This window comes from Aythya fuligula, chromosome 13, assembly GCF_009819795.1.
Source record: "Aythya fuligula isolate bAytFul2 chromosome 13, bAytFul2.pri, whole genome shotgun sequence".
In the NCBI taxonomy this organism is placed as follows: domain Eukaryota; kingdom Metazoa; phylum Chordata; class Aves; order Anseriformes; family Anatidae; genus Aythya; species Aythya fuligula.
In genome coordinates this window covers 21148703-21165299 of record NC_045571.1, presented here as the reverse complement: position 1 = coordinate 21165299, position 16597 = coordinate 21148703, and the positions used below count along the sequence as shown (strand labels likewise).

Sequence of the window (16597 nt, the reverse complement as noted above, 5' to 3'; positions counted from 1 at the left end):
GTACTCAAAATACATAAAAGTACACACTTCGTCCCTTTGCATTTTTACTGGAGCTCTTATCCTTACACAAGCTGGCATTCCAAACCAAGTCCAAGACCAGATACACTGACTAAATATGTCAAACTCATTAAAAGGGACTTGCCAATGCACTAACAGCTAAGTTAGCTTCACAAAATATGACAACAGTGAGATGCAGTTTCCCAAGCTTGTTCTGTGCATCCCATACAGGAAAGCCACAGGGCTGTGTTTGTACAGTATTGTCTCTAGTAAATGCAGTATACTGTTTCTGGGATCTGAGATCATTCCAGATAGCTCTGCAGTAAGTAGAATTAACAGCTGTGGGCTGCTAATGCTCAGTATCTTGGTGCATAACAGACATGCTCAGTGTTGGCTGAAAGCATCTAACATGAACCTCCAATTACCATAGATAATGGCAAAATCTAGCCAGACCAGCAGAGGAGGTAGCAAAATTAACCAGCAGGAAATCTCCTTCAGGTATATACTATATCACAGTACAAAAGTCCTGTTAACAGAATTCTTATGACACACTTCAAATAATCAAAGCTCTTCTGTGCCACTCTCTGGAGTTAAACATACAGTTTACCAATTTAAACATTTCTAAGGAGTTAGGCACAAAAAACAAAATATTAATTTTACTTCTGTGTAAGTTTAAAGGCATGACAAATCCATAGATGGGACTGAAGGAGGACAGAAAGACTACCTAAGTATATTGTAAAGCTAGGGTTATGTTAAGTGAGGAAAGAACTGGGAACAAGGAACTCATAATAATTTGCACATAACATGTTTATTTGTTTTCTGTTACTGTTATTTCCTGAAAGTACTGGACTGGTCTTTCATGGGAGAGATTAGCTTTTTGTATCTTGAGGAAGCCACAGCAAGTTGCCAAAGAAATAGTAATTTCAAAATGTTGCCAAGAAATGCATAACATACATAAGCTGCAGCATAAAAAGTGTAGAAATGCAACGATTAAAGCTCTAAGTTAACATGACAAAATGTACTAATCATTTTATTGCACTTAATCTAAAGTACCCACCACCCTCCCCATTCCTGCAATGGTACAGAAGAGACTCCTACTTTTTTTTTTTTCCCCACACAGAAATTACACACTCACCACTGTTAACTCTGGCAATGCTAGTCAGCATCTCAGAAATCCAGTTGATCAGGAACTGAGGACGGAGTTCTGAAGAATCAGAACATTCCTTTAACTTCATAAACATTTTGTCTATTAGGGTCTGTGTAAAACTTCGGGAAAGGAGGCCTGTCAGCAAGGGCTGCCAGAAGCAGTATAACGTCTGAGGAATTCTGAATTGCCATACTGCTTTATTTGCTGCAATAATTAGGAAAAAGAGAAGCCAAAAATCACTGTTAAGTAATTTTTTTGTGTACCACTGGTGTGCTGCTTGTTCTCAGTAGTTTGCACTGTGATCACCCTTGAATGTGGAGTCGTTATTTTCTTATGTTAAGATATTAAGAGAAGCAGCAAATCAACAATAAATACAATAGCCCAACGAAAGCAAAAAATACAATGCCTACATCTAATCACATAGTAAACCACAGGAAAACCTCACTCTGCTTTACTAATTCCAAGCCAGTTCTAGTTTATTTCACACATAATGAAGAGCTATCCTATATCTTTCTCTTGCAAAGGGAAGGCACATTGAGCAAAGCAACAAAGAATCAAAAAGCTTCTAAAACTTTACAACTGTAATATATGCACAGAAATTTGAGGATCATTCTCAGAAAGCTGTTTAGCTATTTTTCCTAAATGCTCTCAGGTAGATAAACAGTTACTCTTCATTGTCTCTACCTAACTAATTCTCTTTCAGAAACTCCATGCACAATTGGTCAGCAGCATGGAATTCAGATGCAACTAGTGACTAAGGCTCAGAATGCCACCACTTACATTTGTTTGCTATCTTCATTGTGGAAAAGAAACTAGAGAGAGTTCATTAACTCGGTAACAATTACGGATATGGGCAGAGATGCAAGCTTTGAAAGACATTTTGGCCAAGTAGCATTCAGTGTGGAAGAGCTATCCTTCCATAGTAAGAGATTTATACAAAAGCAATAACTAAGCATGTCCATAACAGGGCCTAGGGAGCAGTAGATTGTTCAAGGACCCAGACAAATAAAAGAAATTATATAGCAAATTAGAGATTTCAATATAATGAGGAAAAAAGAACAAAACTGGACATAACATTGGCTACACACTTTTTATGTAAGCTATGTGGTACCCAACACACTAACCTTCATACTTGATATTTAACATCTTCAGGCAATCAACTGTTGGGATGAGAAAACCATCACTGAGAAGAACTTCAGCCACTGTCTCCCTAGAGCAATCACAGAATCTTATTAATGCCACTTAGTCCCATCCATATCAAAACACCACTTACACTAGTTCTGAAACATGTTTGTGAGTCAACTAGAGCTGTGTGGAGGTGATGTAGCTTCTTGTAAGGCACTAAAACCTTATGTCTGTTTTGGGCTGCATACATCCCAATTAGACTTGGAGTGAATACGCAACTACACCAAGTGGAGCAGAACCAGAACCCTGAAGAAAACACTTCTGCTTGAGGTGCAGAGGGAAATATCTGCCATTGGTATTTTAAAAATAGTCCAGGAATGTTTGTCATAAACCATTTATCATACTGAAATACCTATGATTTTAAGCACGATTCAAGTTGCCAGCCAACAGATCAGTCAAGATCCAAGGACCAAGAGCTAGATTAAATTTAAGTGGAAAAACCAACCCTGCTGGCTTGCTGGCAGGGCACTTCTTAACACCCTATTCACAGTTGTTCAGCAGATTCACTACAGTAGGGTCACAATTATTACCTATGGCAACTATAACTCTTTTTTGAACGTCTCCTGCCATTACAGCTATTCTTTGAACTACAGTTGGCCTGACAACATTGAATTCTCTAGCTAAAGGATCCATCTAACCACTAGGTTGGCTTAACACAAGAGAGAAATTGAGGGCACCCACCCAGGTAAGCTGAACTGATGCTTGAAAGTAAAACAACAAAATGGACAAAATCAAAATTCCCACTGCCTCCATATACAGCCATGTGCTTGAGTTATTCCGTTTATGTTTCCATCTTCTATCCATGAACTTTTCTATCCAAGCAAACATACAGTGCTAAAATAAACACTTCTCAGAATAAAAATAAACATGGCCATTTTCAGGCACTGAACAAATTACACAGAAACAACTGCTGAAACCATTAGCATCATTGGATTTGGAATGGTAGTATCCATGTCAAACATGGCGTATTTTGGTATAGAATGGGTGAGAAAATTTGTTTTCTCCAAAAGGGATGATTTACCAATCTAAACATGCAGGTATGACTTAGATACAATGTATGTTTTTATAGGTACAAACAGGAGCTGAAGAGCTCTGAGTGCAGAAGAAAACACACACACACTATGCCACTTTGTCACTAGTAAATAATGTGCTGGGAGATCAGAAGGCAGGCAGCAGAATGTAATTTGTTTCTGAGAACAAACTCAAGAATTAATCCTTCTCTTTTCTGGAAACTGTTCCAGGATGATTACCATTATTCCTACATGTAATGACGGCTCATCACCAACTATTTAAGGCTATATCCATGCAGACAGTAGCTTCAGTAGAATAACATGACTAAGAAAGGTCCACTGGGTAAGTTCTCTGAAGCAGACAGCAGAGGATTCTTTGCAGTTAGCTCATGGTGCTTTAGTGTCACAGGAATCTTCTGCCCTCTGAACAGTACAAAATTACAGTTTATGTTGATAGCGGAAACAAAAGGTTTTATCTGCAAATGCATAGGTATTCGAAATTAGAAAACTATTTTTGTAAGTCGCTTGACATATTCAAGAGAACTCATAAACTCTGTTATCGCCGAATCCATAATCCAGGTCTCCAAACCTAATGAAGTCACAAAATTGTCAATACATTCCACATCAGCCTTCCTCCCTCCTCAGCTAGTTTATTTCCCATGAGTGAAATATCAAAAGAAAAAAAAAATCTCTCCTAAATGAAAGCAAAAAGCTCTCAGGGTCTTTAATTTAAACATCTTCAGAAATACAAGAGACTGCTGGAACAACTCCGTCTTCAGCTGAGAAGGAAAGCACCACCAGTCAGTTCTCCAGAAAACCATCTTCACAGAGTCCACTGAGGAACCACAAACCCAGCTGCATTCGTGACACATGACAGACTCTGTGTGACAGAATGAATAAAACAACTGCAGCATTTCAGTGCAGAGTTGAAGCAAAGCAGATGCAATTACCACAACAGTATTCATAAATAATTTCTAAAAACCACTGTGCTCATTTATATAAAAATATACGCAGAAACACATGCTGAGAGCTTGTGGAGTTTCTTTTTTATTAAGTAAAAAGTGACTTGATTATACATACTTGCCCACTCATTGTTGCTTTGGTAGCATAACACTATTCATCTGCTCAAATAAAAGTGTCATGTGGCAAAAAATGGAGAACGGACTTGTAGCAAAGGGCTCTACAGAAGCAGAGCCATTCAGTTTCAGAAGGACTAAGCGAATCTGTGACCATTCCCGTAAGAACGTTTAATGGAGAATTACCTCTAGAGTAAGATGAATCTGCACTTAAGAGAAACCCCATGACATAATATTGTATTTATGTTGCAATATGAAGGTTGACGGAAACCAGTGTGACAGGGTCTCATTTTCAATACAGTTAACATGCTATGATTAATAAGCAGAAGGCACATGTATGAATCCTTTCTGGGAACTACTTTTAATAATTCCAGGCTCTTAAAGAAAACGTGTAGGTGGTTAAAACAATGGATATAGGCACAGCCTTCCATTAACTATAAATGTAACAGCTTGTATTCTTTAAAAGTTGCAGCTGGATGCTAAAATAAAATAGCATGAGATGAAGTAGGTGCTCAGGAGTGAAGTAGGGGAGTGAGTGACAAATCCTAGAGTTTGCTCTACCATTCTGAGGCTTCCAATCAGCCTCTGTCTCGCCCTCTATAAGAGGAATGTACTTGTGATTTGGTTGATTTTATGTCATGTTCAACAAGCTCAACTTGTTCTTACTGGGATTTAGCACTTGTTGGTAATGACATCTTTATGTAAGCTAGTGTAGCATATAAATGCTTTGTTCAGATGCAGTGGGGCCTTTCAACTGTTACTACTCTGAAATATGCAGCACAGTGCAACTCTTCCAACAGGTGAGGTCTTCATTAGAAAATGCAGATTAATTGAAAAATCAGTTTCTCTCTCAAGCGGAAACATATCATTCAAGCAACTTTCTAATGCGAACCAGCATACAGCCTGGCGCTGGCTTCTTTGTTAAAGCACATGCATGTTGCAAAACAAACAGTCATATCATATAAAGATTCTTCCTTAAGCATCCAGACAGGAGAACATTGCAAGCTGTGTTTTTGAGACAATGACCCTGCTGCATGAAAGAAACTCCAAAACTTGAATAAGTCATCATAGTTCCAACAGCAGGCTGCCAAGATGGCAAGAGACAACCAGTTAGCAGGATCCACCCTCCACTCTCCCATGCAAGCTCAGCTTTGACACACAGCCCATTTACAGGTATTTTTAAAAGCGTAATTGAGGTAGCGATCTCACTGCATTACAAGATTCAGTCTTTGCTATATAACAGGTGCACATTCTCATTGCGGGGAAAAAAAATAAATTCATGCAAATAATTTTCATCTTGTAAAATTAAGATGGGAGAAGTAGGCGTAAAAAAGGCTTAAATAAGGTGAAGCATGGCAGCACCAGGCCTACTTGAAGCAAAAACAGAGATTGAGAACAGATAAAGTAAGTCTTTGGTATGAGAACGGTCAGTGGAAAATAGAATTAAGTTGTTGAGGCATAGCTAAGAGTTTCACAAGCAGACGACAAATTTTCTAACTGCTGTAATTTTGGACGCATCTTCTCCTAAGCACGACAATTTACTGCTGCCCTGTAATCCATGATATCACATTCACCTGAAGCAAGAAGGATGTAGAAACAATTTAATCCTAATATCACTTTAACTTCTCAAGAAATGAATGCAAAGTAGTGCAATTCACAACACATTGTATAGTAATTAAATGTTTCATTTATAATTTACAGCTATCCCGAATATTTACACAAGTAGGTCTTTTTTAAAGATGAAAAATCTAACCCTTCCATTTGACCTACCAACATGGAAAGACACAGGCCTACCTATCACAACACCAACACTGAGGTATCTTAACTACTCAGCCAGAGTAACAGCTTTTTAGAAGAACAGATTTATGTGCATGCACTTTTGGAGCATATAAACAGAAGCTGCTCATCAGCACATGACAATGCACATATTCCATCCAAGCTAGAGGTGCAGTTGGGGTTGGGATGATTACTTTACAAGTCTTCTCTACATCTGCCAGACCAGAGTATTTTGTACGGTCATGCAAAAAACGCTGCTATATACATGCATATGTTCTGGTTACATCACGCTGAATAGAACGTGAGTCCACAGAAGTAGATTAAAACAGCTTAAAGCCACACTTGAATTCAAGCCTGTTAAATTGTTGCAGAGGTGCCACACTAATCGCAGGAAAACAAACTCTTGCACAAGCAGGCTAACATGGGATCCTCCTGCCATACTGCTCTCAGAGTATTTGCTATTTGCTCGAGAGTACCCTTCAGAAGTGAGGGGAAAGTACAACCAACCTTATCAGCAGAGAAGCTACTTACCACAAGCTGTGATAACTGTTGATGCTGTACACAAGTACCACCTCCAGTCAGACTGCTACCAGTATCTTAAGAGTTAGAAAACACTCTAGAGATACTCAGTCTACTGCAAAGCAGAAAATTGGCTATTTATATTAGCTTGTTGTTGTTGGTGGTGTTTTTTATTAAAGCTAATATTTCCAAAGATAAATACTCCGAGTCTTTCCAAAGAGAAATTCCTCTTTTTACTACACATTTGGGGTGAACAGTATCTCCATATTAGGATCTTATGTCATAATACTCACATATACCATTATCCTTTCACTGAACAAACTCAAAAGCAGCTTCCTCACATCCTTGCCCTCCTGATAGTACCCAGCCACTAGTGAAGTTTTAATCAATAGCCCTGCCTCAGAATCCCATCCCATTCACTAGCTGTCCATTCTAACAGTTTAAGAACAGATGAGATGGTGAATTCCGCCTAAAGAGTTCTGAGAATCACCTGTGAAATTCAAAGCAAGATGTAGCGTGTGAGGTACTTGACACAGAAAATTGAAATTACTGAAAGGGAAAAATGTTATCATGGTTTGGCTATGCAGGTAGTAAAGAACAAGTACTGGAGAGCCCTGGAAAGTGGCTGGGTATTCCAATTGCTTCTAGCCTCACATATTACATCAGTTCCAAAGGTTTCAAAAACGAAGCTACCACAACCCCTCTCTTCATCTAATAGCACATGGTATTTCGCAGCTAAATTAGGACAACTTGGAAGCACAGGTGCCTCAAAGGCCACAAATGGAGTCAAAAGCATCTAGATTCTGAGTATTCTGGGGGAAGATTTAATTTGATAGTTGAAGCACATTCTTGATTCTTCTGGAAATCCACACAATCGGGGCTGGATACAGCTTGTGCAGCTGCGTGGGACAAATAGCAAGAGCTGATGCAACAAGTGGTTCATACAAAGTTAATGACCAGAACTGCTAGGATGTGATTCAGTGCACTTTCACAGGATACCAAAAACATATCTTTGAGAATCAGCGCACAGCAAGTAAATCAAAAGCGTGGCATTTTCCAAATTAACTATTTGTCTTGATCACATACTTTTAGGACAGTACTGTCATGACAATTAAGCCTTGCAGACATAAAGTAATAGGAGAGCATGCCAGCAAGGCAACAGTGGAAAGACCCCAACTACATGACTACCTTAAGATCTTTACCACTTCAGTTTCATTATATGAAAAGGGTACTTCTAAGATCTTTTAACTGTTACCAAGACATTATACCCCTTGCTTGAACATACCCCATCAAATCCATTTCACGTAAGATTGAAGTCTCTTGTTCTCACTCAGACCTTTCACAACTCTTGTTTTGTACTGTGGCAATCTGTTTCCTCTCTATCATGTAATTGATGCCAGGCTCAAATATCTTTATAAAAGCAGCTCCACTGGACCAGACTTTAGTCCATCAGTGTCCTGAGAGTGGCCAACAGAGAGAATGCTTAGAGAAAGGGTATCAGAATCAGAAATAGGTGCAATTGCTTGCTTCCACCAATACCTTCCAACCTTCTAGCAACAGTTTAAGTGTTATAGAATTCCCGTGTTCAATAAGTATGCTTCTTGATATAGAAACTTCATGCCTTCTTGCTCATTTGTCCATGCTCAGCCACTGATGGGCAAGGTGCAAGTCTCTTTCTCAGTGTTTTGTTTTGGCACAAGATCTGATAACTGCTTAAGCTAATTGGCAGCTTGCATGACATATATATATTTATATTCAAAACGTCATAAGATATGGCTCAAGTTTATAATTTGATTGTCTCTCCCCTCTAGAGTTACACTGATTACGATTGTCGGAGTGGGACAGGGTCTTCATGCAAATTTATACAACAATAACAAAGTGTCAGCACGCTAGGTCCAATAGGATCCAGCAGTATCCCTGTAGCAGTAGAAGGATATGAAATATAGAAGAGGCCAACTATCGCCCTACAATTTTGAAAAATTCTAAAGGTTACTATGAAATCAAAGTCTATCCAAGGTTCTTGGGAGAGCTTTTGAAGACACTGAAGATGTTGACATGCCTGAGGGTCAGCAGAGTAAAAAGAGAGACAGCACCCCACACTTGGGACACCATCTGGCATGAGAAACATTATTCATTAACAGAGATTAACAACTCAGTGCTCAAAGATGTTGAGGAAATCAACCTATTGCCTTTTCCAGGATCAACTAAACAACACACAGTGAAAAGGTAGTGCAACAGGTGTACAGGCTCAGCTCTGCACTGTACCTTTCACCTCAGTTCCTTATCAGAGATGTACCTGTTCTCTTGCATCAAGTCTTTGATCTGAGCCAAAATCCAGTCCACCTCTGAAGAAGAATTAGACCACAATTCTCGAGACTTTGAAACAGACTGGACTGTCTGCATAACCTGAGTGAAGGAAAAATCCAAGTGTTAACAAAAAATATACTCCAGTGATCAACAGAAAGGCGCTGCTATGAAAACCAGATGCCCATGTGATATGTACTTCATAAAGAGCACTTGAAAAAGACTCACAAAGTTCCCTTTCCTAGGGGTATATTAGAAATTAATATAAGTCATGTCATACTCAGAAAAAAACTGCATTGAAAAGGTGGTAGGACCAAGGAGTCTAAAAATAAGCAACGTATTACATCCTTGAATATAATGCAGTAGCAGTATAAAAGGAAGGCTATCTGGCTGAATCTAATAAATATGGATTAGAGAATAAAGCAGGCGCCTAGAAATCAAGATTACTTGGTTCAAACTGAGGTCGTCTTAGGGTACTGTGCTTTCATTAACAGCTGTTAATGGGATAGAGAGACTGGCATATATAAACCCCTCGACTGCAGATAGAATTACTTCATTAAGCCTTAGTCATTAAATGCTCCCATGATTGCCAGGAGATGAAAACAAACTTAATTTTGATTACAATTGTGTTTTTCCTATAAATGTCTTAACCTACCCAGAACTGTGGAAAGAATGAAGGAAAAGCTAGTATGGGAAGAAAGAATGCAGGAACTTTTATCATTTGAAGTTTTAAGAATAAAGCAAAGCCCAGGTTTTCTCCTTCTACACAATCTTTCTTCCTACTCCCCTACTTTGCATTACCCTCAAAACAAAGTAATCCTGGGAAAATGACCAAAAAATACAAATCCAAAAAAAACCACCCTTGAATTTATGGAAATAGTAATTAGTTTTTCTGCTCAGGAACAGTAATGAAATTCTCACTTTTTCCTCTAAGATGACAGGAAAGGCCTAATGCATGCCCAGTCATTTTACTGTTGAACTGTGCTATGTTATACTTTATTAAATGTCTTTGCAATAAGAAAGCATGAATGAAAAAGACAAGCCCTCCATACCAAAGAGCTATACAGATTGAAAATAATTCTCTCATATCTCCCCATATGTTTTCAGAAGGCAAGGAAAAGAATTGTACATCTAACAGGTGTTTGGCTATGAACAGTTACTTTAAAGCACACTTAAACTGCAAGCAAATACATGTATAACACTCTCCATTCTGACTTGACAGTGTGAAAATGGAATATTTGAGACTCTTTAAAGACAAAACAACCGGTGGTGCTGGTGATGGTGGGACGGCTGAATAATGCAACCGCTAGAATCCCATCAGAATCCTACACTCAAGTATTCAAAAAGCAGGCGAGAAATGAATTGAAAGCTAGAGTTATTTCTTCAGTGACTTCAGGCCTTGAATTTATCCTTTAGAGGATTTTTTTTTTCTGATGTTTGTATTCTATCAACAACCTACCTACCAACACTGTAAATTCTTCTAAATGCAATTTTAAGTGATGAACGTTGGACATAATTTGGACATAATCCAGAAGTTGGACTCAATGATCTTAATGGGGTCCCTTCCAACTCAGGATATTCTATGATTCTACAAAATAGCACCTGTAAAACAGAATTCTGTCTCTGCAGAGGGAAAAGGTCAGACTATACTTACCCGAAATTGCTCATCTTTGTAGGATATCAGCACATCTCTGACTTTTTCTAGAAATAAGCATAAATACATAGTTTAAGCAGGGAATAGATTAACTGTGCAATGTTTTCTTGTATATAGGCAAGCTGCTTAGTTCTGCAGTTCTACAGCTGTGAGCTGCAGTTCTGTCTTAGTCAGACAATACTCTGAAGACTCCTGCAACTTCCCAATTTTTCTGGCAATGGAAATCTTATCAAGTGGTGTTGAACTAGGGGTTCAGTATTTTATCACTAGCAGTGGACAAAGACAAGTTGGATAAATGCAGACAGCTCAAAAAAAAACATAAATAGGCCACCATAATGTCTCCCTTGAGATTTCTCTTCTCCAGGCTGAACAAACCCAACTCTCTCAGCCTGAGAGAGGCTACTCTAAAATCTCTTGAAACAGACTACAAGGCTTCCTCCAGTAAGTCAATCAAATCTGTTGAGTAAAGCTCCTGATTGTGGGGTTCAGAGACCTCTGGCGATGAAAAAGCAACCAGTGAAACAGTTTACCAAACTTCTGCCATTGTTTTTGCACTTTATGTCTTACCAGCTTATGTTCTGGTTGAGTAACCTGTGTTTTTTGTGTGTGTGTTGTTTGTTGTTGTTGTTATTGTTGTTTTTAACATACTACTGGCATCTAGTGATTTCCTGCCTACATGCTAAGTACATAGAAACTAGCTGAACTGTCTTTATTCTGCTCCTGCTCAAGTTATGATCTGATAATGTTTTGAGGTCTGTAAAAGGCACATAGTCTACTTTTTTGGTAGCCATCTCAATCCCAAAATTATGGCTGTCACGACACTAGAATTAACTTTCACAATGCTTGGTCTTAAACCATCCCTGTGTCACTACTGTTACTGATTACGATACTGTATATTCAATAAAGTAAAAGATTTTATGTGACTAATTCAGTGAACTTAGGTCAGAAAAGTCAGTTACCCCAGAATCCATCAAGATCCATAAAACAATCCCAAAATGTGAGCTGAAGGTATACCTTTATCCATTGTCAGGGATCAAAGATGACACTGTTTTGCTAGGATGGGACAGATCTAATTCTTTTTATCTGCTATTGTTCCAGGGACACCTACCATGGAATTCCTTGTGCTTCTGACAGGCCTCATGCTGTGGGGTTTGAACCTCCCATGTGTCATTGTCCAATTCTGTGTTTGCTCCCATCGCTTCCTGCTCCTCTTCCTCCTCCTCTTCCTCTTCCTCCTCCTCCTCCTCCTCCTCACTTTCTTCACACAAATTATTGCCCAACTGACGGCTCCAATATGTCTTTCGTAGCCAGTCCAGCACAACATCACAACCTAACGGAGAATATAAAACACTCTCTTCTCAGTGAGGTTTACTTTCCCATTTAACAAAAAAACGCAGGTGGCATATTGCTAACTTGCATTGCGAAAAGGAACACCATTAACAAACCCTGAAATCACATACTATTCTATTAATGAAAAGGTGAGTGAGTTTAGAAAACCAAACCAAAACAAAAACCCACACAATCCAGTATTGCAGCCCTGGTAACACCTACCCACTGCTTTTTTGGCAACAAAAAAGATTGGACACTCCTTACTGAAGCTACACCACATTTAAGTGGAAACGAAGTCCCAGCAGTTGCACTCTATTGAGAAAACAAGTCAATTCTTTTATAGGTCTGCTATCAACACAACGTCTAAAGCAAAAATGTATTTTTTTGGTGCAGACTACAGTAGGCATACCTTAGATAGAATGGAAAGAAAAACCCCTTAAAAGAAAGAAAATCCCATCACTATTTCGCTACCAAATTCAATTTAGGACCTTGCCGAAGGTTATTTCTCTGCCTCCTCAGTGTTTAACCCCAAATTCCCAGGAATTTCTTCATAGACTATGAGCTGGTCATTTACTCAGGGTTGTGTTACCTACTGCATCTCCCCCTAAAATGCTTTTTTTTTTTTTTTTTTTTTTAAAACAGTCTCGGGTACATTGAAACCATCGGGAAAAGCATTCACCTCCTTCCCTGATGTGAACTTTATGTGCTGTAAAGAAGCATTAGGGCTGAACTACTGTTTCCAGTATTTTTTTCAGGGGAAAGAGAAAATCTCTGAACACCTGCCCCATCAAATGGAAGGTCATTCCTTCCAACAGAGTTAGAGAATCTCCAGTCCTTTTTGAAAGCCTAACATTGGCTACATCCAGTTGCACTTTCCCCTTCCCAAAAACTGGGATTCTGCCCCACCTCTCCCAACAACAGAAGGCATGGGAAAGTGAAGAGCAACATCCCCTCCATGGCCTTGGTTTCCCCTCCTCTTCTGCACGCTCCTCAATGGGCACGCTTCAGCTACCCCCACAAGGCTGCGGCACACCCTCATAGGTGTTTCACACCACAATGCTCCCCATAAGGATGAGTCCGCAGCCTGCTCAGCAGGGTCCCAGTAGGGAGGGCTGCTTCCCTCAGGGCTCTGTACCAGCTGTGATGCGTCCTGAGGGGACACTGCTGCCTAAGTGCACTGCAGGCGAGGCCCTCCCACACCTTCCAACAGTGGCACTCACCCTTGCGGCACAGAGCCAGGCGGGGCAGCTTCCCATGGGTCAGCTCATGGCGCAGATCCACGACCCAGATGGGGATATCCACCTGCAAAAGCAGCTACAGGCATCACCACACAACTCCCACGGCATTGGGCCTAACCATACACAGCTCTGCAAAGCTGCAGACAACCTCTTCCCGAGTGAGAACAACTTCTTCAGCTTCCCCTTTCAAGGGTGGGCTGAGACCCCTCCTCTCTGACCCCGGTCCTCCTGGGGCCTAGCATCCATACAAACGCTGGATTTTGCGGTTTAAATTTTTCAACTTTTCTTGCAACAACAGCTGTCTTTTCAGTCAGAAGCACTATGTGTAACTCGATGTATCAATCAGTTAAACTGTATTTCAACTGATGAAACGTGCTGGATGACAGTTTGTAATGAAGATATGATCACATCATATGAAATACTCAGATCATATACACTGTGAGTTGTATTTGCATTTTTCCCATGGATAACTGACTTTTAATAATTAAAGTCTCTATTTGCAAGTTTGATCAGTGTTAAGAAGTGAGTAGCAGCACCTTTTTAAAAAAACAAATAAAAAAAAAATCTCCTTTCGCATATAGAGTCATTGGACAAGGCTGCATATCTAGGAGTCTCAAATACTATCTGCTCATCCCTGTCAATATTTGCTGTTCAAACCCAGAAACGATGCTCAGTGCACCTGACAAAAAAAGAACTCAAGTTACCACTACACCCTGAATCTTCCATCCTCCAAACAGAAACTCACCTTAAACAATTGAGAATAACAAGATGAAAATGCCTGAAAATATAACTAAGTGCTTTTAATGCATTATCTTGGTTCTCAAAGAGTTGAATTTATAAACTATAGACTTAGCTCTTTTTCCATCTCTCAGTAATAAAAATAGGTGGCATATACGTCAAGTGGGACTATTTGCATGTAAAAATTCAATCACACAGGATTCAAAATGTTTTAGTGAACATCACCAGCCTTTGTTACTCCTAATGTGACTTTAAAGAACATCAAGCACCTTCAGAGCTTTGCAGTTGGAGAGTACAGGCATCTGTATCCATTATTTTGCTTATGAAAGAATGACCCTGACAACTCCTCCCGATGTTATTAATAGCCAACATCCACGCTCCCTGTATATACAGAAGTTATTGGTTAACTTTTATTGAATATTTACCTCTATGGCTAATTGTCTCAGCGGAATGCTGACCATTTTCTGTTTCCTTTCTGTGATCAGGTTGACAAATCTGCATGCAGGTTACAGAAAAGATAAATAACTTTATCAAAAGCTGCAAAGAAACTTGGAACCCCAGAGTCAAATCCCCCAGAAACTGTACAACAATGGAGTCCCAAAGACCTAAAGTGGAATGAGACAGCTGAATAATGCTCTCTGTCCAGATCTCTCTTTTCCTTGTAGGCCTTCAGAGTCCTACCTTACAAGGGCCAGACCATAGGACAGGATGAGCTCGTGTGACCTCAGTCTGCCAGATGAATCCAGAACCTTGCAACGAATCAGTTCGGCAGTACAATCCACTGCAAGAGGCATTTTGGGGCCATACCTAGAAATTAAAGAAATGATGAGCAGCCTCGCAAGAATACACTCCCCCTACAAAAAGGGTAGTCTTCACAATACTTTTTGTGCTTTGTGGTACTAAGCAGCCTGAGAACAGGTATGCAGAAAGACACTAAGGCTTCTTCCAGAAGACTTTTATTTGGAACAGCGATCACACAGCTGCTCCTAGGCAGGTCAAATGAGTACCTACTGACGTGCCAAACGTCAGCACTCATGGCACTCATACAGCACGAGTCGCTGTAACTGGACCGGCTTCCTTTACGGTGCAGCAGAGGCAACGCACAGTTAAGACGACGCGGGGGCCCCGGACTCGCTCAGCGCGGCGCGCCGTCCCGAGCAGAACGAGTCCGGGAGGCTGCGGGCACGCAGGGCTCCTGCCTTCCCCGGCGCCCGCGGCCCCGCGCTATTACCGGCGCCACCCGCGTGTCCGAAGGCGACTACCAGAGAAGGGGCCCCGCAGGACGAGGCGCCCGCGGTTGCGCACGCCGCCTCGGCCGGCCCCGCCAGGCCGTGCCGAAGCAGCCCGGGGCGCGCAGCCCCGCACGGCCGCTTCAGGGACCGCGGGGGGCGGCCCGGGAGGCAGCGACGGCTCCCCGCTCCCGCTCCCTGCCGGCGCGCGGCCCGTACCGGCTCTTCCAGGCCGAGACCCGGTCCAGCGCCTCCTGCTGCAGGCGGCCGTCCCCGCAGTACAGCCCCACCATCACCTGGTCCCACTCCGCCCTGCCCCTCCACGCCACCACCGTCCGCAGCGGCTTCAGCCGCCTGCGAGGCCCGGACAGCCACGACCGCCCGCCCGCCATGCCGCCGCCCGCCCCGCGCCCCCCGCCCCCCGCCCGCTCTTCCGGCCGCCCCGGCCCGGGGCGGGGCGCGCCGCTTCCGGCTGCCCGGGGGCTGCGGGCGGGCGGGCGCTGGGTCGTGTGGCGTGTTTTGTTTGTTTGTTTGTTTTTGTTGTTTTGTTTTTTTTTTTTTCAATCGCCTCTTCTCTCGCCGATCTGTTCTCTCTAGGCACCAGTGACGCCGATCTGTTCTCCTTAGTCACCAGATATAGGACCCGCGGGAATGGTGTCAAGCTGAGGCAGGGGAGATTCAGGCTGGACATCAGGAAGAGGTTCTTCACCGAGAGGGTTGTTGCGCACTGGAACGGTCTCCCCAGGGAAGCAGGCACTGCACGAAGCCTGTCGGAGTTTAGGAAGCGTTTGGACTGTGCACTTGGTCACATGGTCTGAATTTTGGGTAGACCTGTGTGGTGCCGGGAGTTGGACTCGATGGTCCTTGTGGGTCCCTTCCAACTCAGGACTCAGGATCTTCTATAATTCTGTTATTCTATGATTCTTGTCGGTCAATTTGTGCCATCCCAGGAACACGCTTATGTTAGAGGTCAGGAGAAGACAGAACTGCAAGGTGGGATGGGAAAAACGTGCTGGAACTGGAAGCCCATGGGAGCTGATCGCAGCGACGTTGCCAGCAGCAAAGCTAAGCTTTAGGTTCTGGTTACTTAGGAAGACCCGTTGGAAAATACAGAGTATTACACACAAGATGTGGGGGGTTTCAGCCCTACCAGGAGCTTGGTGTGTGATCTGAGTCAAATCACATTAGATGTCATTTAAATTTAACATTTTTTAAATTAGTAATCATAATAAAAAAGGACCTTTTTTGTTTGTTTGTTAGATTGATTCTTTTTCTGTTACTAAGGAGAATAAAGACCCTAAGCAAAAGAAGTGGATAAAAATTAAGTTGAGCTACAGCAGAAATTGACCAAAATCCAATCCTTCTACTACTGTGGTAAATAAGCTTTGTAAATGA

At 41.5% G+C, this 16597-nt stretch overlaps 1 protein-coding gene across 1 annotated transcript in view; it reads right to left on the bottom strand.

Annotated features, from left to right (window-relative positions):
- Window positions 1-15594, bottom strand: part of LAS1L (LAS1 like ribosome biogenesis factor) — a 29217-nt gene extending 13623 nt beyond the window's left edge. Inside the window, exons 1-9 of the mRNA XM_032196452.1 lie at window positions 15422-15594; window positions 14655-14780; window positions 14399-14468; window positions 13218-13299; window positions 11777-11998; window positions 10669-10715; window positions 9007-9116; window positions 2269-2354; window positions 1133-1348 (exon numbers count right to left, since the gene is read on the bottom strand). Coding sequence (XP_032052343.1) covers window positions 1133-1348; window positions 2269-2354; window positions 9007-9116; window positions 10669-10715; window positions 11777-11998; window positions 13218-13299; window positions 14399-14468; window positions 14655-14780; window positions 15422-15594 — 1132 coding nt within the window. The remainder of the gene's footprint in view (window positions 1-1132; window positions 1349-2268; window positions 2355-9006; window positions 9117-10668; window positions 10716-11776; window positions 11999-13217; window positions 13300-14398; window positions 14469-14654; window positions 14781-15421) is intronic.
- Between the last annotated feature and the right edge of the window lie 1003 nt (window positions 15595-16597).